The sequence below is a fragment of the Cololabis saira genome, chromosome 19 (genome assembly GCF_033807715.1).
Source record: "Cololabis saira isolate AMF1-May2022 chromosome 19, fColSai1.1, whole genome shotgun sequence".
NCBI lineage: Eukaryota > Metazoa > Chordata > Actinopteri > Beloniformes > Belonidae > Cololabis > Cololabis saira.
The window spans coordinates 16,474,039-16,496,671 of NC_084605.1; the positions used below are offsets into that span (position 1 = coordinate 16,474,039).

The 22,633-nt window shown below is 42.8% G+C and overlaps 1 protein-coding gene across 1 annotated transcript; it reads left to right on the top strand.

Annotated features, from left to right (window-relative positions):
- The first annotated feature begins 11,067 nt into the window (after nt 1-11,067).
- tap2t (transporter associated with antigen processing, subunit type t, teleost specific) lies at nt 11,068-22,270 on the top strand. The gene is made up of 12 exons (XM_061708558.1): nt 11,068-11,422; nt 13,302-14,083; nt 14,215-14,329; nt 14,454-14,584; nt 16,702-16,907; nt 17,881-18,078; nt 19,327-19,455; nt 19,536-19,724; nt 19,809-19,982; nt 20,058-20,217; nt 21,408-21,544; nt 21,915-22,270. The coding sequence occupies exons 2-12, from the start codon at nt 13,579-13,581 to the stop codon at nt 22,107-22,109; spliced, it is 2,139 nt and encodes a 712-aa protein (XP_061564542.1). The 5' UTR covers nt 11,068-11,422; nt 13,302-13,578; the 3' UTR covers nt 22,110-22,270.
- The last annotated feature ends 363 nt before the right edge of the window (nt 22,271-22,633 follow it).

Consider the following 22,633-nt stretch of genomic DNA (forward strand, 5'->3'; position numbering starts at 1 on the left):
GGGCATTCTCCACGCACGTTTAGTGTCTTGTTTCCAGACGGCCGTGTGGTTTTGTTTGTATACTCTGTATCTGACCCCAGGTTTGAAATACAGAAATACAAATAAAACCAGCCAGATTGAGCATGTGGTGTTGAGGTGGACGTGAAGCCTCGTATTCACAGGTAAAGAGCAGCCTAAAGGATTAGTCTGCGTGTTTGAAGACTGCAAGATGCCCCTGTGAACTTTGAAACAGGTTTCTTGATTTGATTGTTGTTTTTGTTTACTGATCCTGAAGAAAAACACTGTTAATGCACTTTAAAATAACTGAAATGACTATGCTGTCATATTCTACTTCAGTGGTCATGGGTAGTCATTTTTGGTCTATTAAGAAATAATCAATACATGAGGTGTGTGTGTGTGCGTGTGCGTGCGCATGTGTGTGTGTGCGCGTGCGTGCGCCTGTGATGTCTCACTTCACTTATCACACGTTGATGGAAGAGCCTGAGTGGAGGTTGTCACATTATCCGGGGTCCGTTCCTCCTCCGCACGCCATCAGTCCACCTGGCCTCCACCTCTGAAGCCTCCACGGGGTCTAGGACATTCATTTTTCCAGTGTCCAGTCTGACCACAGTTATAACATCGGTCAGATCCTCAGAGCTCGAGATTACCAAAGTTTATTTTAACTGATGCGCATCAGGAGAGTCAACGTGCAGCACGCAGGCTGGACAGTCGAGCCTGAGGGCAACATGTTGTCTTCTTTTATATGGGAATGGGTAAGACCTGATAGACCATTGAAACAATGGTCATTCAATGCAAATTGTGGCCTCCTGCATCCACACATAGGTGCTAGTTCTCTTAGAGAGAGGCATACAGTACAAAATAGATAACACCAACACCTTTCATCTGCATCCACATCCTCCATATCCCCCACTATCAGTTCCCCTCTCGCAGCTGGCATTAAAACAGAATTTTTCCATGACATGCATTTCCATGCAGGTGTTACAGGTGTGATAGGTGTTACAGGTTGGGCAGGTGTTACAGGTTGGGCAGGTGTTACAGGTGTGGCAGGTGTTACAGGTGTGGCAGGTGTTACAGGTTGGGCAGGTGTTACAGGTTGGGCAGGTGTTACAGGTTGGGCAGGTGTTACAGGTGTGATAGGTGTTACAGGTGTGATTGGTGTTGCAGGTGTGATAGGTGTTACAGGTGTGATAGGTGTTGCAGGTGTGATAGGTGTTACAGGTGTGATAGGTGTTGCAGGTGTGATAGGTGTTACAGGTGTGATAGGTGTTACAGGTGTGATAGGTGTTGCAGGTGTGATAGGTGTTACAGGTGTGGCAGGTGTTGCAGGTGTGATAGGTGTTGCAGGTGTGATAGGTGTTACAGGTGTGATAGGTGTTGCAGGTGTGATAGGTGTTACAGGTGTGATAGGTGTTACAGGTGTGGCAGGTGTTGCAGGTGTGATAGGTGTTGCAGGTGTGATAGGTGTGATAGGTGTTACAGGTGTGATAGGTGTGATAGGTGTTACAGGTTGAGCAGGTGTTACAGGTTGGGCAGGTGTTACAGGTGTGATAGGTGTTACAGGTTGGGCAGGTGTTACAGGTGTGGCAGGTGTTACAGGTGTGATAGGTGTTACAGGTTGGGCAGGTGTTACAGGTTGGGCAGGTGTTACAGGTTGGGCAGGTGTTACAGGTGTGGCAGGTGTTACAGGTGTGATAGGTGTTACGGGTGTGATAGGTGTTGCAGGTGTGATAGGTGTTACAGGTGTGATAGGTGTTACAGGTGTTGCAGGTGTGATAGGTGTTACAGGTGTTACAGGTGTGATAGGTGTTACAGGTGTGATAGGTGTTACAGGTGTTACAGGTGTGATAGGTGTTACAGGTGTTACAGGTGTGATAGGTGTTACAGGTGTTGCAGGTGTGATAGGTGTTACAGGTGTTACAGGTGTGATAGGTGTTACAGGTGTTGCAGGTGTGATAGGTGTTACAGGTGTGATAGGTGTTACAGGTGTTACAGGTGTGATAGGTGTTACAGGTGTTACAGGTGTGATAGGTGTTACAGGTGTTGCAGGTGTGATAGGTGTTACAGGTGTGATAGGTGTTACAGGTGTTACAGGTGTGATAGGTGTTACAGGTGTTGCAGGTGTGATAGGTGTTACAGGTGTGATAGGTGTTACAGGTGTTACAGGTGTGATAGGTGTTACAGGTGTGATAGGTGTTACAGGTGTTGCAGGTGTGATAGGTGTTACAGGTGTGATAGGTGTGATAGGTGTTACAGGTGTGATAGGTGTTACAGGTGTGATAGGTGTGATAGGTGTTACAGGTGTTGCAGGTGTGACAGGTGTTACAGGTGTGATAGGTGTGATAGGTGTTACAGGTGTGATAGGTGTTACAGGTGTTGCAGGTGTGATAGGTGTTACAGGTGTTGCAGGTGTGATAGGTGTTACAGGTGTGATAGGTGTGATAGGTGTTACAGGTGTTGCAGGTGTGATAGGTGTTACAGGTGTGATAGGTGTTACAGGTGTTGCAGGTGTGATAGGTGTTACAGGTGATGCAGGTGTGATAGATATTACAGGTGATGCAGGTGTGATAGATGTTACAGGTGATGCAGGTGTGATAGATATTACAGGTGATGCAGGTGTGATAGGTGTTACAGGTGTTACAGGTGATGCAGGTGTGATAGATATTACAGGTGATGCAGGTGTGATAGATATTACAGGTGATGCAGGTGTGATAGATATTACAGGTGATGCAGGTGTGATAGATGTTACAGGTGATGCAGGTGTGATAGATATTACAGGTGATGCAGGTGTGATAGGTGTTACAGGTGTGGCAGGTGTGATAGATGTTACAGGTGTGGCAGGTGTCGTAGGGAAGCAGGTAGCGGCATAGCTGCCGTCTGACATCACTGATCACACCAGCAATCTCATGGTCAGCTGATCTGGTCTGGATTGGGTCTGTGACGTCACAGCAGCCCGCAGATCTGAACGGCTCATTGAAGAGGATGTTTCAGGACCTCTGCAGGCCTAAACACGCCTTGTGTTTTTGAGACACCCACAGTATCTACAGAAAACCGTTTTTTTTTATTTATTTAAAAATAATATGTAAGACAAATCTGTTTTTCCTTCCAGGAGTCCTGGTGGACCGCACCGGAGAGTATTTCTATGTCTTCTTGGCCTGCAGCGCTGTCGTTGCTTCGTCCGCCATGTTCCTCATGGTGTCCTTCTGCTCGCTGGATGAAAAAGAGAGGAAGGCATTGAAGCAGGCCCCGGCCTCGGGTCCGGCCTCGGGTCCGGCCCACCCGGTGAGGCCCGTCATTGACCTCTCCGCCGGCTGCCAGTACAGCAGCGTGCCGTCGGACGGAGACAGAGACAAGGCCTATGCCAACGGGGCGGAGCACATCACCAGCGTCTGAACCCTCGAGGCAGAGGGTTCTGCTGTTGGTGGGGTTTAAGGTGCCTGCTGGGTAAATACTGCAATGCACTGTTTGACCACAATAACATACCAAAATGAGATGTGCACTTACAACAAGGTGATTGTACTGTTAACTGTAAACATGCTGCTGATCTTTGTGAGAACACAATCTGTCGCGTAGGAGGTACAGCGTCTTCAGGAGGTCTGTGAAGCAAATATCTCCCAATCATGGCCAGACCTTCGCTGGAGTACTGTTTTGTTGGGCTGCAGACGGGGGTAGGGATCAGGAACCTGATGCTGGAAACGCATCAGAGTGAGGCTGAGGCTACGACACGTTAAAGCTTTACTTCACCTTTCTGCTGGTAAACACACCTGTTCCATTGGAGAATAAACAGGGGCTTTCTCGTAAAGATGAGGGTGGTGCACTGAAGCAACGCCACGGCAACAAGCATCTGTTTATTTAAGATATTTATTAGACATATACAGTAAATACATGTTCAATAACCTATATGAAAGAAAAGAAGAGCAAAGCTGTGGCATCAGAAGCTGTGCTGCCTCTTTCAGGTGAATGACTTGGTGGAGGGGTTTACGTGTTTTTAATCGGCCTGAAGTCTCCCAGAATTCCTTCAGCTGCAGAGTCACTGGAGGGTTTTTCTTTCATTTCATGTTTGAGTGTGTTTTCAAGTCTGGGGGTTGACCTGGATTTTTCGCAAAGCTCTCTTACTCCACTGCTGAGCTATTTTTAGCTTGATTTATTTTTATTCTGAGGTCCGGTATCGACGTGAACAACCTTTTCAGCTCAGCTCAAACCTTCAGACTCATCGTCTAACTCAGACCTCTCCAGGGTTTGTTCTGCACCAAACAGTCCAGACTGTTCATTATTTAGTCTTTGCAGAACAGTAACCTGCACAAAGGATCTCTACATTGATGTATTGAATCTAATGCTCCTTTCAAGAAGCACACTTTGCCCCCCGGGAACCAGACCCCTGCTGCCTTCAGTGTTCACGTTGTTCAGGCATCAGCGCCAAGTCCAAGTCCATCAGATCCAATTCCTCCCAGTGTCTCTGAGGCTGCCGCAGCTCCTCACGGAAAGAAAATAATACAGTAAACCAACCAAACTGCTTTGAGAAAAGTAAGAGGAGTGAACGTCCCACGGTGTAGGATGGATGCTCCCACAACTTGAAGTAAAGACAGATACCAAAGTTTTTTTGTTTTTTTTAAAGGAGCTTGAGGCAGGATTTATGAAAAAAATTTGTATATGTTTTAAGTTTTCTAGTAATAATGTCCGATGAAGCATTCCAAACCAAAATGAATGAGCCCTGTAGCACCCTTTAATGTAATAATTTCCTGAAAATGTAATAACGCCTCAAAATGCAATAACATTTGCACTTAACTCAATCCAAAATATAATAAAACCCAATAATGTAATAAAAATATCCTGACGGATATTGTAATAACATTTTTACCAATAATGTAATACCTTATTACATTATTGGGAATTTATTACATGGTACTAAAGTCTGCAATTTAACCTAATAGTCATTCTGGTGTTTCAAATCCAGCGTATAGAACATACTTAGATACTATATACTATATATAATATATATATAGTGTGTATGTATGTATATATATATATATATATATATATATATATATATATATATATATATATACATACATACACACATACATTATTGGTGAAGTTATTACATTATTGGATTTTATTACATTTTCGATTGAGTTAAATGCAAATGTTATTACATTTTCAGGCGTTATTACATTTTCAGAAAATTATTACATTATAGGGTGCTACAAGCCCTCTAGCGTATCTCTCCGTTGCCTTGAACAGGCTGTGTGCTGCAAAATGTGCTGCAATTGTGACCGGAATTTCCCACGCTGTCCTGCGGATGTGACGTCACATGACGCTGCATGCGCCTTCTCCCCGTTCTCCCGTGCCGGCTTCGCTGTTGGCTGCAGTACCCCCGACGGTCGTCGTGGCGTAGGGTGGCGCTAATGAGTCTAATTTCTTAAAAGGAGCCTCATGCTCCTTTAAATAGTTTTACTTCCATTTCTAGAAAGTATATATATCCCAAGAAGCTCAAATCCAGCAGAATAAGCTGCCAGGAGCGCGTGGCACGCTGCAGTAATTAGAGACAAGGTTTGAAGCCACAGCCGGCAGCCGTTTATCCTCTCAGGATGCAACAGCGAAGCACCGTCCAAACAGCCCAAAAAGGCCTAAAACGGGCCAGTGGGACATACTGTTTGGAAAATGAATCCATACCAAGATACATGAAAAAGTCTGAATAATCCAGCTTTGAAACACAAGCACATGGTCTGACTCATAAAAATGCAACAATAAGATTATAATTTAAAAGATGAGAACTGACCTCCAAGAACATGTCCAGGAGGACTTGGAGGACCAGCCATGTACCCAGCTGTTAGCAGAGCTGTTAGCAGAGCTGTTAGCAGAGCTGTTAGCAGAGCTGTTAGCAGAGCTGTTAGCAGAGCTGTTAGCAGAGCTGTTCCCAGACCGCGCGACAGCTCAATGGTTCCCGTCGTGTGCACGTTTTCAGCAGCTTTCCTTCATGCGTCACGCTTCACCTCAGCTTTTTTAATCAGCCTAAGCCGTTATTTGATCTCAATTAACGAAGCCTTGACGATCACCAGCGAACAACAGCTGTGAAGCTTACTGAGCTTGAATTTGTGTCGTGCATGTTGAAAAATTACAAACATCTGGAGAGAAAACCAGGTAATGGCAGCCGTTATGCGGTTTACTGACATTACGTCACTAAACATAGGTTTTCCAAAAAATGGCTCACTTAAGCCATTTTTGTTCTTTTTAGAATCACAAATTGAGGAAGTTCAATGAGTTAACAAGTTTTTGGAGTTCTATTTGAATGCAACGTCAGCAGACTTATTTATGGTTTTGATCGTTTATCCCCCCCCCCCCCCCCCCCCCCTTCCCGTGGGCATGTTCTCAGAGGCACATCTTCATGAAATGCACAGTACAGCATTCCTGATGTCCATCTTTGTCCTCTTCAGTCCTCCAGCGCCTTTTTTTTAATTCACCAGTGATCTTACATGATGATGTTGGGAAGGAATGGTTTAAACACCCCCTCCCTTCTCATGCCTTACAGTGTTTCCTCTTTTTTCATCTGGATTTGGGCTCTACCAGGGAATATCCGGGCTTGGGAAAGCTCAGTCAGCTGATGCACAACAAATTATAAAGTAATGATGGTATTACCAGCAGAAGGCACTTTAGCATCCAAATCAGAGCAATGAACGTTTTGAATATATCGTTGGTTTTAGTCTTTTTATGGGATTTGTTTGATGAAGAAATGACAGAAAACAATTAGCTCCAGTTAAATAACCTTGATAGTAGATTTCTAATCAGTCTGAACAACATATCAGCTTTCTTCGTCCAGCAGACAGATTTTTCAATTCAATTCAGTTCAATTCAGTTTTATTTATATAGCGTCTATGACAACAGAAGTTGTCTCTAGGATCTTCCCAGAGACCAGAACATGAACCCCGAGCAATTGTTACATGAACATACACCTAAACAATGGCAGGTAAAAACTTCCCTAGTGGGAGATTTTCCTGCACGACCGGAACATTCACACACGTTGAGCTGAGGATGAGATGTTTGGATCACTGAAGGGCGTTTTAGTCAGCCCAGTCTTGTCGATCACCACCGTCTGTGGACACTGATAATTCATCCAATCACAGTAAATTATTGGTTGTTTTTCTATCATTTTCTTTTGTCTTCATGGGATAGTGCCTTTCTATGTATCCGGTGTGTTTCTAAATGATGACCCACGATCACGGGATCACTTCACCCCCTTCAGGGTCGCACCTTTTTAGAGCCTGCAGCTCACATCTATGAGAGTTTGAAAACATTGAAACTGAGTATGATGACTGAACAGTGAAAACCACATCACCGGTAGATATTCCTGCGAAGCTGATACAAGAATTCTGCAGCCGTTACAAGAGTGCGGCAGTCGTTACACGTGTTGGGCTGTTACAAGAGCTCTGCAGCCATTACAAGAGCACTGGAGCCGTTACAAGAACTCTGCAGCCGTTACACGTGTTGGGCTGTTACAAGAGCTTTGCAGCCGTTACACGTGTTGGGCTGTTACAAGAGCTCTGCAGCCGTTACACGTGTTGGGCCGTTACAAGAGCTCTGCAGCCGTTACACGTGTTGGGCCGTTACAAGAGCTCTGCAGCCGTTACACGTGTTGGGCCGTTACAAGAGCTCTGCGGCCGTTACACGTGTTGGGCTGTTACAAGAATTCTGCAGCCGTTACACCTGTTGGGCCGTTACAAGAGCTCTGCAACCGTTACAAGAGCTCTGCAGCCGTTACAAGAGCTCTGCAGTGACTGAAAATGAAGTATACATGTCAGGTATCAGGTGTGTCCAGCCAGAGGATTATTTGCCATAAAAGGATTTGCATTTTAGAGGCTTGTTTTTTCGTGGGCCAGATTATATCTTTATTGTCAATTATTTATAGATTTTGTTTAGGGGAAATAAATATTTGAATATCAAGTTTGTGTTTTGTGAGTTTCTTCTTTCTGAGTGGGTCAATGTTTTTGGACCGTGAAACATCGAGAGGGACCACATTTACTACCACGTCATTGAGAACCATCTGATCTCTCCCCCAGCTGTACGGCCACATGAGCAACCCTTAGCTCCACCGATCACAGACGCATGAGAGATTATTTATATCCAGTACGCATCCGTGTCAAACACAACAAGGGTGACGGCTGAAAAAGTGCACCATCAGCATTCATGCTTGCTAAATGTACATCTTAAATTAAAGCTCAGTGGAATACCCGGTCTTGTGAAATGATTATCCACTCCACGTCTAAGTAAAATGTCAGTCTCAGTCTCTGAGACAGAACAAGAATGGACCCTCTGTGCATCTGCTGTTGCTGTAAATACAGTCATTCTGTGCAACGCCTTGGTAACGTGGGAGTAAACGGCACCAAACAGGATGTGAATCACACATGGGAATCAAAATCTGTTGTCTTTATTATTTATAATTTATGAAGATATGCAAATAACTAAGGCCTAATGTTTGGAGGGAATACACAAGGATACTTTATAACAGTTAGTTGGAGCTTAAACCTCAGAAAACAAGACATCATTTATTCTGATCCTTTATTTGCATCCACAAGATGTACAATTTATAATTATCGGTAGCTTTAGTTTTCCTTTGGGATAATGACAAACAAAATACCGAAAAACAAAGGAGTCCTTTTTTAAATAATGGTTAAAAAGTGTTTTAAGATGTAGTTGCAAAAAAACAACAAACTAATCAAGCTTGAAAGAAATGATCAAATTGGAGAGAAAATGGATGTATGTATTATAGAAAGCAATCATAACAATAAAACAGGTTCAGCTGGTATTAACTTAAAATGTGATAGTTCTTGTTCATGGCTTATAAACAGGGCCTTGTCTGAAATTTGAACCAAAATGTGTTTTATAGGTCTGTTATTAGGTTAAAGCCAAAACAAAAGATACTGAGTGGTGCAAAAAGGACATGTATTTTCATCCCTGAAACTGTCTGCTTTACAGAGAAAGTAAATCAGTACTGACATTATTTTCAAGATCTATACGGTATCAGTTTGTATAGACATCGAATTTCCTCGTTTTTTGGTTTTAAAAAAATGCAGAACAATGTCTATATCTATTACATTTTTCAATTACATTTTATTTATATAGCGTCTATTACAACAGAAGTTTTCTCTAGGACCTTTCCAGAAATCAGAACATGAACCCCGAGCAATTATTACATAAACATAACATAAACAATGGCAGGTAAAAACTCCCCTAGTGGGAGAAAAACCTTAAGCCAAACAGTGGCAAGAAAAAACAGGACCTGGATCATAAAGGGGCGGGGGCTCTCCTGCCGGAGTCCAGACAGGGCAGAGTAGGAAAAGAGAAAACAGACAGAGAGAATGAAGAACAGAGAAAGGAGAGACACAGACACAATGGCTAACTGGTGCACTACAGGGATGACTATACAAGCAGATTTAGACAGCAGACACTTAGCAATATACAAGCAATATACAGATATACATCTATTTATTCTATTTTTTATTTTTTTTTTGCTCTGTCTTATGATTGTATGTTGTATTTCTGTATTTTTTATTCTGTAAAGCACTTTGGCTCACCTACAGGTAAAGGGCTATATAAATAAAGTAAATTTACATTTACATCTACACAGACAGGTGGAAGCAGCGATGGGATGATCAGAGGGGGGGACTGCAGGTCAGCATGACAAACTACAAGAACGATGGACAAAAAGGATGGTTATGAGATACTTATAATAAATAAAAAAATGGAAGAGAAGAAGAGAAAATGTCATACAATCATGAGTACATCTCTCTACATAAAGTATCCAGTCACAGTTATTTTAAGACCACAACCATTTATAATGATTAAAGAATGATACAGTATATAGTGGCCTAGTTTGATGGTTGTTTCCAGACTCAAATGTTTCCTATTTTACTTTTTCACGTGACCAAGAGGAAAAGTCTGTAAATGCCGCCATCTAGCGGCAGAAGTGTGCAACGACAGGGTTGTGCGTCACCTGTTCAAAAAACGGCCAAAAAATGTAAATTAAAGATAAAAATCATAGATAAAAGTAATTAGATAGTGTTGTGTTAAACAAATGGGTAAAAAAATTGAAGTGAAGACAGAAATGAATTATGTTTTTGGTTTCAAATCTCCAGTCTGTCATGTTGAAAGCAAAAGTGAAACCAAATACAAACTAGTTTCGGTTATGCAGCAGCTGCCACGGAGAACACGGTAAGACATGTAGACCTGCTTAGATTGGTTTATATCTGTTCTTATAACCGTTATCGGCTCATTTGAACGTTCTGCATGGCGTATGTCCCAACATGAGAGTTACAAAGTCAACACAAACTTCTCCAACGAGTAAACTACGTATAAATACGACGCCACCTTGTGAGAGTCACCAACAATCAGTGGGATCCGTGTCATTCATCTTACTATTTGTGATGCTTTTGCAATGTCATTTACAACGTACTTGTTTGTCAAAACAAAATCACCGTGGAAACGAGCTATGTATTTAGTCTTAAAGGATCACCTTGAATCTAGTAGTTTAGCAGGCAGTTGACAAAATGCTTCAAAAACACACGTTTACAATCTCTCCATATCCTATAGGGTTAAAATTAAGAGAATTATACAGGACTGTCTCAGAAAATTAGAATATTGTGATAAAGTTCTTTATTTTCTGTAATGCAATTAAAAAAACAAAAATGTCATACATTCTGGATTCATTACAAATCAACTGAAATATTGCAAGCCTTTTATTATTTTAAAATTGCTGATTATGGTTTACAGTTTAAGATTAAGATTCCCAGAATATTCTAATTTTTTGAGATAGGATATTTGAGTTTCCTTAAGCTGTAAACCATGATCAGCAATATTAAAATAATAAAAGGCTTGCAATATTTCAGTTGATTTGTTATGAATTCAGAATGTATGACATTTTTGTTTTTGTAATTGCATTACAGAAAATCACAATATTCTAATTTTCCGAGACAGTCCTGTACAGTAGTGTTGGCGGAACCAAAGTGGCGGAACCATGAATGGCTACTGCACACTGCACGAGCCCTCTAAATGAGTGCACACAATAAAGGCATGATGGCAGGTCAAAAAATAGGACTAACGTATTCAAAACAATTTTTCTTTGATGACGTTAGACTGGAAACTTAAATGGAAAAGAGATTAGTTTTTGGACACGCCGCACCAGTGGTTATAGCTGCTGCCGGGACCGCAGAGTTCCCGCCCGCCCAGCCGGGGCAGGCCGGAGTGAATAACAAACTCCACCGCAACTTCACTTACTAAATGTTTTGGTCGTTTTCCGCATAGACGTATGTCTATGGTTTTACGTCTCGTAGAAACATTTTCTAGCTAAACTGTTCACATTTCAGTCGAGACATGACATCCAAAACACGTGTCAGTGTAAAACGCAGAAGAAAAAGCAGAACCATGAGATCAGGTAGGAGAGATGACACATGGAGTCCTTTTACATCTATTATTAAAACATGGATTTTTGTTTCCTGAAGGTTTATGTTGCTGATTACAGAATATCAAGGCTATCATTCATATTTGGTTAGTTATTCAGAATATGTTGACATTATTATTTGAACCCAAATAAAGTTATCTGAATCTGAATTTAGTACAAGTAGGTCATTTTCAATGCTGAGATATAAGTTTGCAAATACAATGCTCCAGTTGACTTTCTGCATCTCATCCTTTGATTTTATAAATATATATGTTGGGAGTAGTTAATTATGGGTAATTAAGACTAATTTGCTTTTAAAGTATCAAGTCATTACAATGATTGTGAGGAATTATGGAAAGGAAGAAAAAATCCTGCGCATGTTTTCCCGTGCTCCAACACACCTGTTTTAAATGAGTGGATCATCATCTGGTCAACAAGATAAGTGGATGACCCATTCATTGGAGCCAGGTGTAATGGAGCAGGAAATCCTCTGGAGCAGGGGTTTTCAATTCCGGTCCTCGGGCCTCCCTGCCCTGCATGTTTTCGATGTTGCCTTGCATCAACACACCTGATTCTAATTAATGGTCCTCATTAGTTTGTCATCAAGGTCTGTACAACTCTGTTGATGACACAGCTCCTTGTATCATGGTGTGCTGAAAGCAGGGTAGCATCTAAAACAAGCAGGGCAGGGAGGCCCGAGGACCGGAATTGAAAACCCCTGCTCTGGAGCATGCAGGGCATCCTGAGGGCCAGAGAAGTACGGCTGTGTATACGTTGAAAAATATATACGTATATGTTGAAAGAACCCCAAAACATATATTATCAATTCACTCGCCATCAAGGTTCCCATGACAACCTCACAGATAATACTGGTGCTCGATAACTGTAAACTGATGGTGCTCTTGCGCTCTTATACCAGCAGCAGAGCCTCTCCATATTAGGCCGTACACGTCACGTGAGATTTAATTCCCTACTGGCTTGTTTATGAAATGATGAATGGTTTAATACAGGATATTTCTAGTTATACCATGGTCTGTGTGAATACTCGATTCTGATTGGCTGGCAGGTGTACATTTAAAGTGAAAACCTACACCTAGAAAACAAGTTCGGTCAAATTGCCTGATATCTTTAATATCATTGCACTGGATCAACTTCCAGGTGGTAACTACGGCAACAGAGATTCAGAGAAGAAGAGCCGGCTACCGCAGGACGGCGACATGAGGGATTTTGTCATTTCTTTTAATTTATTTGGTGAATTTAACACTTTTGATGACTGGGATGCAGAAGAGGAGAGAAAAGAAAATAGCCGAGTGGACCTGAGTGGACTTGAATATCCCCCGTTACTAAGGTATCTCAGGTCCGTCCTAGTTACTGGAGAAGTCAACACTGTGTCCATTAAGGACCTTATGGGACGGTAGTGATTGTTCCAGGTATTAGTCAGATCCTCAGGTGTTACCAAGGAAACTGAGTTATGGCTTGTTAAAAAACTTAACTTACCAGGTTACAGCGGCTGCAGACGAGAGATTTAATAGTCCGCTCAGCCGCTCAGCTGTGGTTTGTTATAAAACTAATGATTTCAACTGAAAACACATTAAAGCATGAATAACTGATTTAATATTTATGTTTTTTGTTAAGTGACCGTGTTATAAGCGGGATAATGCCCTTCGTGGTGTACATAATATAAATAAATGGACTTCGCGGAGGCAAACCGTCCTCCGCTTCCCGTCGGACGGTTCACACCCCCGTGTCGTCCATATATTTATGATAATGTACACCTCGTCAGGTATTATCCCTTACTTATCTACACCCCTCAGAGAGAGCTGGACTACAGTAACCCATTACATGCACTTACACTTCTCATTATTATGTGCAGTTTCTAGTTTTTGCAGGCCTTTCTGACGGCCATAAATGGACTCACCCAATGATGGATGCATCAGGAAGGAGGAAGCCACTGAGTGAACCAGCAATCTTCGGATTACAACATAAAGAACTAGTCTTAAAACAGAAGCAATCACTCCTATAGAACGAGAAGACAAGAAGAAGAGAGGACAGAGGCTCAGAGACAGTTGATCTTCATTTGACAAAACCATCATAACTGTGCTTGTAAATCCAGGTTTGGTCTCTTGGAGTCTGACATCCACCAAAGAGAAATGAGGGGCGTGTTGTCATGTGGATTACTGGTCGTCCTTGGCGATGTGGTTCTGAGCTCGGCGCTGTGGGCTGGACTGCTGCTGCTGGGCTGCTCCGGCTGCTTCGGACTGACGGCAGTGTGGGCCTTTGCAGCAGTGAAGTGGCTCGTTCTCGATGTTCTCGCCTGTTTACTGACGGATGGAGAGCCCCCGGCTGTGCTCAGGAGATTCGTAGCCGCCCTCTGCCTGCTTCCTCCTGCGTTTGAAACTGGCTGCTCTCTGAAGGCGCCCCCCTCGGACCCGTACGCGGGGACACCTCCTGACTTCGGGATGCTGCTCTGGGGAGCCGTGTCCTCGTCACTGGCCTGTGTAGTTTGGGAGATGGGTCTCTGTGGGGATGGGAAGATGGGGAAAGACAAGAAGAAGGTGGATGCTAAGCAGTTGTTCTCGAGGGTGCTGACCTACTTTAAACCAGATACCTTTTACCTGATCGCAGCTTTTAGTTTCCTGATCTTGGCCGTATTCTGTAAGTGTGACATGCTGATACTCTCTAATAACTGACATTTGATTCATATTACAATTTTGCACAGTTTCTATAATTATATACAAGGATACCATAGATATTAACTTTACTATGTCATGCATGTGTCCTGACAGGTGATACTTATATCCCTCTGTATCAGGGGAATGTCATCGATATCCTCAGCGGTCAGGTGCATCACACCAGCTTCAGCTCTGCTGTCGGGCAGCTCGTGCTTCTTTCTCTTGGAAGGTAATGGAGCTAAGACGGTTGCAGATAGACTTCCTCTCCCTTCGTCAGCAGTCCCTTCACCTTTCACATGTCTGATTGGTTTCAGTGATTTCTAAAGTTAACCAGCTGTTTTCCATCCTAACAGCGGGCTGTTTTCGGGCTTGAGAGGAGGCCTTTTCAAGTGCTCGTTGGCCAGACTGAACAAGAGACTGATGCATGTGCTGTTCCACAGCTTCCTCCAGCAGGAGGTGCACTTCTTTGAGGAAAATAACCCAGGTGAGAAACAAGCTGTGTGTCCTAAATGCCATACTAAACAGTATATACTCAAAAAGTACTTAAGTTCGGGACACATTTTTGAGTAAATATCAGTAGTATGTATTAATTCGGACCATGGTAACAACTCCTGTCACAGCAGCAGTAGCAGCGCCGCTCCGCTCTTTCCCGTTTATCCCGGCCCAAACAAGATGACATTATATAATAGTATTATATACGACTATTATGTTTTTAGTGGTTTTATGTAATTTTATTTGTTTATTTATTTGTTTTTTATTGTCTTTTGCTGTTGATTTGTTTGTCTTATGTACAGCACTTTGTTTCAGCTGTGGTTGTTTTAAAGCGCTTTATAAATAAAGTTGAGTTGAGTATTATAATATTAATATTATATAATAATATTATGATACTAAATATTATACTTAAGACATATACGTATCTGCGCAGCACTTAGCAACCAAACACAGCCGCATTGCATTGTGGGAAGTTTCTGTTTAGCTAGTGTCCATCAATCCACACTAATACATTTCTCCGGAATGAGTATGGATAGTACATACTATTGTGTACCTACTAATGTTTCGGACGCACTAAAAAAATCTCACATACTGTTTTTGCTACTGGAAGTATGCAATTTCGGACGCAGCTATTGACCGCTGTTTGTTTCTTTAAAAAACGCATCATTAACTCGTTATTTCCAAACTTGCCACATCACGTGATCTCATTATTACTCAGCATTGGTGTGAGGGAGGGAAAAAAACCTGTAAAATATCCCAACTGAGGATTGTAGCACCCTATAATGTAATAATTTCCTGATAATGTAATAACGCCTGAAAATGTAATACACTTAACTCAATCGAAAATGTAATAAAACCCAATAATGTAATAACTTAACCAATAATGTAATAAAATATCCTGACTGATATTGTAATAACATTTTTACCAATAATGTAATACCTTATTACATTTTTGGGAATTTATTACATTTTTAGGTGGGTCTTTTTTTTCAAAACTGATAATGTAATACTTGACAGATAATGTAATATATATGTTTATTTTCAGTCCAGAGTTCAACATTTTGTGTTTTAAGAATCTAAGAATGTTATATACACTGGATGTGAAACACCAGAATGACTATTGGGTTAAATTGCAGACTTTGAGTAACATACAGCCACAAGGGTGGGGGGTGCCGGGTGTGTATGCATCTGTATAGTATGCTGTGTGCAGGGCCGCCGCAAGGGGTGTGCGAACCGTGCGACCGCACGGGGCCTCGCGCTATGGGCCGTTTTTTCTTTTTTTTTTCTCGTTTTTTTTCCTTCTTTCCCTTATAAATATCAACAGTCACGTTCCATTACAGACCTAAATGTGTACTAGTCTGTGCATATCAATAAATATATGTGCAATGATGTGCTTGCTGATTGATGTCTGTTGTTCAATACAACTGCGTCAGACCAAGCGCAGACACAAGGTGCTCTGATTGAGACGGGTGGAGTTGGAACAAACTGTCACACAATGTCGAGAGAACGAGACAGATTCAGGAAATTTCCATCAGGGGATGAAAAAAGAAAAAAACTAAAGAAAATGGAAGAGTTTAATGCCTCTCTGAAAGGCTTGTTTGATAAATTTGTTACAAAAATCACCGATCCAACCGGGTCTCAAGCAGCCGTGGGGCCCCACGTCGAGGCAAGCCGAGATGATGATGAGGCAGGGGAAGGTATCCAGTATTTTGCTGATTGGAGAGTTAAAATTGTGCATATAGACACCCGAGCCGACCCGAAAAACCCAAAGATTTCGCGCACGCTGCCTACGCTCACTTGCGAGGGACCCCCAGCCATTTCACACAGGGCCTCGCAAATGTCCCAGACGGCTCTGGCTGTGTGTGTGTGTGTGTGTGTGTGTGTGTGTGTGTGTAGTATGAATGAGGGTACGGGGAGTGGGGGGGTCAAAGGGGATTGTTTCTTTTCTCTTTTCAATGTAAGGCACTTCGTGTTGACCTTTACCTGCATGAAAGGTGCTATATAAATAAATAAAGTTAAGTTAAAGTAAATGTAGGAATCACATTTTTTCAGATGTTGGGTTTTATAAGTGGGTGAACTCAGCATCTAAGTGTTGGTTTGAACATGCAGGACAACTTTCCTCCCGCCTGCACAGCGATGTTGACCGGATGGGACGCACCATAGCGCTGAATGCTAACGCTGCGGTGCGCAGCACCGTCAAAACCTTCCTGATGCTGCGAGTGATGCTGAGCCTGTCCTGGGAGCTGACGCTGCTCACCTGCGTGGAGATGCCGCTGCAGGCCGCTCTGCAAAGCCAGTACATCGCTCTGTCCAAGGTAGGCGGGGCCCCCGGGGCCGGGGCTGGACCTGTCCCTGGACCCCCCCCTGTCTCCAGTCCCTTCAAACCCCTGCAGAGTGCATCACTTGCTTTGAGATTAGTGTTTAGTTTGCTTCAGTCCCTCCCGGATTTTTAGTTTATGCCTTTTTTCGTAGTTATTTTAAAAATTTTCAAAAACAATATCGTCTTTTAAATAACCCAGAACAAATTCATTTGTGATAGACTTGATCAGGAGCTCTTTTCTAACAGCTGTCACAGCACATCTGCACAAAAACCGTGCAATTGTTCCCATTTAGGAAGTCATATAGCGCACGTGTTGCTGTATTGCCACATCAGAGTGGGATTTCAAACAGCAAACGTCAGCTCTGCGTGTGGACTGTTGAGGTGAAGCAGTTTCCACAATCACACAATGTCCTGATGTCTCTATGAACTCCTCCTCGTCCTCGGATGAAAAAACAGGACACATTGAATCCTCCTGTAAACTCAGGATAATGATTGAGAGAATTCTATTATTTATTTTTAAAGATTTCGGTCCTTGTCCGAAGTTCACAGAACATTGGTTACTAGATGAAGTATTGCCTTTCATGCTGTTTAACTTGGTGAGGCATTTTTGCTTATCCCTCTACAAGCTTCTCACAATGTTCAGCCTGGTCCTGCTGGCAGACGAGCTGGACCTGGTTCAGACCGCGGGTTCAGTTCAAACCACCGGTTCAGACCGCCGGGTCAGACCGGTTCAGACCGTGTCTGCAAGGTCACCTTGACTTTATCGTGCATAAGCCACCTTGATGTTTCTGCCCATATGGTACAGGAAGCAGCTGCCTCGCAGCTCCTAATAATGATAATAGTGATGATGATGATTATAATGACAATAATAATGATAATGATGGTAGTAATAATAATGATAATGAACCTTGTATAGAGTCAGTCTGTTGATGTTCCTTCTCACTGAATCTTGGGTTTTGTCCGAGCAGGAGCTGAAGGAGCAGATCCAGGACTGCCAGGCTCAGAACAAGGACCTGGTCTCCCAGACAGTCGGCGGCATCCGAACGGTCCGCAGCTTCAGGGCAGAGAGGGATGAGCTGAGGAGGTATCAGGGGGCTCTGGACCGGATGCGAGCCATCAAGACCCGCGCGGGGGTCTACAGCGCGGCCTTCGGCTTGATACGGAGGGTAAAGCATGCAGCTCTCTAGTATTTACATGGAAGTCACTTCTGAAGATACGTGAACATTTCAGCTTGCAGAAATAAATGTACACAGGTTACAATTGTTAAGTTCTGAATGAAAGTACTTAGTGTGAAGATTGTTAGATAGATGTTTGCTGTTCTCAGTTATGCAGTTAAGGCAAAACTTGGATTTTCATTTTAATTCACTTCAGTACGATTTTATTAACCCCAGAACAGAAAGTATATGTTGCACTATCACGGTTTAAGCGTATTCAGAGTCATAATGAGCAGTTATAGCTGAGGTAGGCATTTTCCACGAGAAATGTATCATTGAAATATTTTGAAGCTGGTAGTTTATTAGAAAGATGGGCAATTCTCTCAGAAACTGTGTTTTTGTACATTTTTAAAGTTATATTTAGTACTCAGTACTAAAAAGTTCACCTATCACGATGATGTACTTATATCCTTCTGTTCTTAAGATTCAGAATCGATGATCAAGATTTGATTCGATCCGATTTGTTCCGATTTGGGTTAGTGTTATTAAAACAGTTGTTTTAGCTGTTGCATGAATGATATGACTGTGTAGTTATGCAACATATTAATCCTAGTATTATATTGAGATTCAACAGCAAGTATTGGCAGCTAATGATGCTGTAAGGACCAATCACCTCCCAGAATGCTGATAGAACTACTTTCAGAAACATCGTGGGGCAGAATTACCAAACAGATCCAGGGCAGCAAACAGAGACGGATGAAATCGGTTTTATTTTTTTCCCACAATGCGTTTTTATTTTTTCCATTTTCGGTCTATTTCAATTTAAAATTTTTGAGAATTTGGTTTTTAGCATTTTATACAAATGTAACCCCAAGATAGTATATAAAGTAATGAAATATAGAAAATGTATGCAATTATAACTGAAAACTTTAATGTTTTTAAACCTTTAAACATATTTAAAGGCAAAAACACGGTACCAGTTATTCTTGTGTTCAACAAAAAATTCCTTTTTTGGGCATAAACACAAAAATACCAAAAGTTGTAATGTAATGATAAAAAAATCGATCTTTAGTCATATGAATCGATTTTTAGAAATTAATATGAGAATCGATTTAGAATCGGAGAATCAATTTTTTTCAACACAGGCCTCGTGCACACGTGTGGACCTTTAGACTGGACCATGTTCCGGAGGCACGTCTGATGTCTCGGTATTGTCCCGTTGGTCTGATTAGTTGCTCTACTCGCTCTGGTTTCGTGTAGCTGGTGACTCTGTCTATCAAGATGATGATGCTGATAGAGGCCCGCAGCCTCATCTCCTCCGGCCAGCTCAGCGTCGGCACCCTGGTGACGTTTCTCCTGTACCAGAAGCCCATGTCGGTCAACTTAAGGGTGAGCGAAGGGACAGATGTGCCACGTATTTGACCTGTAAAATTGCAGCACCTGATCTTTTTTGGGGTTTTTTGACGCAGGAGATCTTGTACTCTTTTGGAGATACGTTGTCCACAGTTGGAGTCATCTCCAAGGTGCTGAGCTACCTGGACAGGACACCCAGGTGGAGGAAGGAAGGACACTTGTGTCCTGAGAAGTTGGAGGGCAGAATTGTTTTCCAGGACGTCACGTTCAGCTACCCCTCAGCTCTGGACAAACCGGCTCTGAAGGTCCCGTCACATCCAGCACCAGTGTCTCGGCCGTGTTGCTGTGAGCAGTAAACACATGTCTGCTCCTCTGATGTGTCTCTCCAGAGCGTCTCAGTGGAGCTGCAGCCGGGGAAGGTCACGGCGCTGGTGGGCTCCTCGGGCAGTGGGAAGACTTCCCTGGTCAGCCTCCTGAAGAGGCTGTACGAGCCCCAGGAGGGCCGGATCCTGCTGGACGGAGAGCCGCTTCACCTCTACCAGCACAAACACCTGCACCAGAAGGTACCGGGCGGCAGGAAGGAGCTCCCGCCCTGCTCTGATACCGACCCGCGTCCTGACCCGCTTCTGTCTCTGCAGGTGGCGGTGGTTTCCCAGAACCCTGTGCTGTTTTCTGGTTCCCTGAGGTACAACATCGGATATGGTCTGAAGGACTGCAGCAGTGAGAAGATGAAGGACGTTGCCAGGATGATAGAGGCACACGACTTCATCTGTGAGATGGAGGATGCGTATGACACGGGTACGGCGCCGGGCCCAGTCGCATGGTCCGTCTTCAGCAGCAGTAACGCTGGAAAAAGAGCTAAATATTTTATTTTTTTTAAAGATTTTTTGTGGCTTTAGTGGCCCTTTATTCAAGTTGCAGACAGGAAGGGGGTAGAGAGGGAGAATGGGGATGACATGCAGGCCGGGATTCGAACCTGGGACCGCTGCAGGAGGACTGTAGCCTCAGTATATGAGCCTTAAGCCACTGTGCCACTGAGCGGCTCGAAAAAGAGCTAAATATTAACGTTTCATATAGGCCTGTGTTTGAAAAAAATCGATTTTCCGACTCTAAATCGATCCTCATATTAATTCCTAAAAATCGATTCGTATGTCTAAAGATCGATTTTTTTTTTGATTTTTTAATTTCCTCTTCTCCATAATTACATTTTTCCCCGGTGAACTTTAATCCCAGTAGTCACGTCATTTAATTCACACATGGGCATGGTGTGAAACTATCAAACAATGAACATGGCGTTGAAGAGTAGCTGCAGCGTTAACAAAGCGCTGGTTTTGAAAACTCCTGAACTAAATGAACTTTTCTTTACAGAAAATGCTGGATATTTCAGCTTAATTTCTAAATGTTATATTGGTTCAATGAGGTTCATAGTATTTATATTTACTATAGCTTGTTTGGTTTCTTCTGTTATCGGACACAGTTTGTCATGACATACCTGAAAAATGCCTGGTGCTTCATGGCAAGCTGTGTGTCTGGTAAATTAGACAAGCTAAAATGATGTTTACTGCATGAGCTGTTGCAATTTCCTTCTTTTTTATCACTTTAAATGGATATTTATTTCTTAGTTATTTCACAATAATTATTGTGAAATTATTATTTCATTAGTTATTTTACAGTCATATAATTCAGGCAACAGCTCAAAAAACATTTTTAATAACACTAACCCAAATCAATATCGGATTGAATCGAATCAAATGGTGATAATCGATTCTGAATCTTAAGAATCGGAATCGAATCGATTCTTGACATTTGAATCAATTCCCAGCCCTAGTTTCATAGCTTCATATGTGATGGAAGGAAAGTCTCGTTTACATCTGCCGGATGTTTTGATGATTAATGGCTGAAGAGTTGTGATGGAGATTTCTGGAACGAAGGGCTTTAGATGTGAAGATGCTGTTTTTATATGCAAGTTGTCCAATCCTCCCTCCCAGACGTAGGAGAGGGTGGAGGCAACCTCTCCGAGGGACAGAAGCAGAGCATCGCCATCATGAGAGTGCTGGTCCGCGACCCGCAGGTCATCATCCTGGATGAAGCCACCAGCCAGCTGGATGTGGTCTCTACGCATGCCGTAAGTGGCTTGCCCCGCCCTATTTATCGGATCTTTTAATGGTGCGTGAGCTTGCAGGGTGCTGAGATCCTCAAACCAACTGTTGTTTGAGGTGCCCAGGTCAAAGTTCAAGCCCTGGGGTGACTGAGCCTTTTCATTTGCCCCCCCCCGCCCCCCGGCTCTGGAACACGCTCCCCTGCAACTTACGCACTATCTCTGACCTGGGCCTTTTAAAATCAAGGCTTAAAACCTATTTATTTAGATTGGCTTTTGCTTTGTCTTATGATTGTATGTTGTATTTCTGTAAGTTTTATTCTGTAAAGCACTTTGGCTCGCCTAGAGGTGGCTGTAAAGGGCTATATAAATGAAGTACATTTACCTTCCCTCTCAGGTCCTGCAGGATGTTCTGGCTCGCGGCCGGACGGTTCTGATCGTGGCTCATCAGCTGAAGACGATTGAGACGGCGGATCACATCGTCGTCATGGAGAAGGGGTCTGTGGTGGAGGAGGGGACGGACCCCGAGCTCATGGCAAGGAGAGGAGCCTACTATCGTTTAAAGAAGCAGCTGTTCTCTGAGAGCAGCTGAGCGAGGCCCGTTTGGGCCTCAGATGTCTGGATACGTGGAAGCTGACCAGCATGAATGTGTACATCTGTTGAATTCACCCTCCTGTTCTCGTCCATCCGTGATTAGGTTTTTTGGTGCGTTGCTGTCATTCTCAGTTATTAAACTTGTTTTTAATAATTTTATTTATGATTGAGCATTAATAGCACAGCACATGGATACAGACACAAAAGGATTACAATGCTCATTTTTATATTTTAACACCCCTGCCCTCCCATCCCCTGAACAGGTTGGACACCTAACCAACAGAATTGGAAAATTGAATGAAAAAAAAACAAATAAAACAACATAGAGCAAGTTAACATGCACATATGCATATATACATACACAAATTAGTGACAGACGTGGACGCGGCTCAGGGGAGCGAGGCAAGCAAATCTTTGCTAGGGCCTTTGAACGGCAAGTTTATGTATAAAAAGAAAGAAGACGGGACTATCAACAAGAACGCAGTGATTTGTACATTTTGTAAAAAATAATTTTCCTATCAG

Excerpts from the sequence above, each read along its gene's own strand:
- tap2t (XM_061708558.1), top strand. The coding sequence starts at position 13,579 with ATGAGGGGCGTGTTGTCATGTGGATTACTGGTCGTCCTTGGCGATGTG. Across the intron at positions 19,725-19,808 it reads TGGACAAACCGGCTCTGAAG|AGCGTCTCAGTGGAGCTGCA; the intron begins GTCCCGTCACAT and ends GTGTCTCTCCAG. Across the intron at positions 19,983-20,057 it reads ACAAACACCTGCACCAGAAG|GTGGCGGTGGTTTCCCAGAA; the intron begins GTACCGGGCGGC and ends CTGTCTCTGCAG.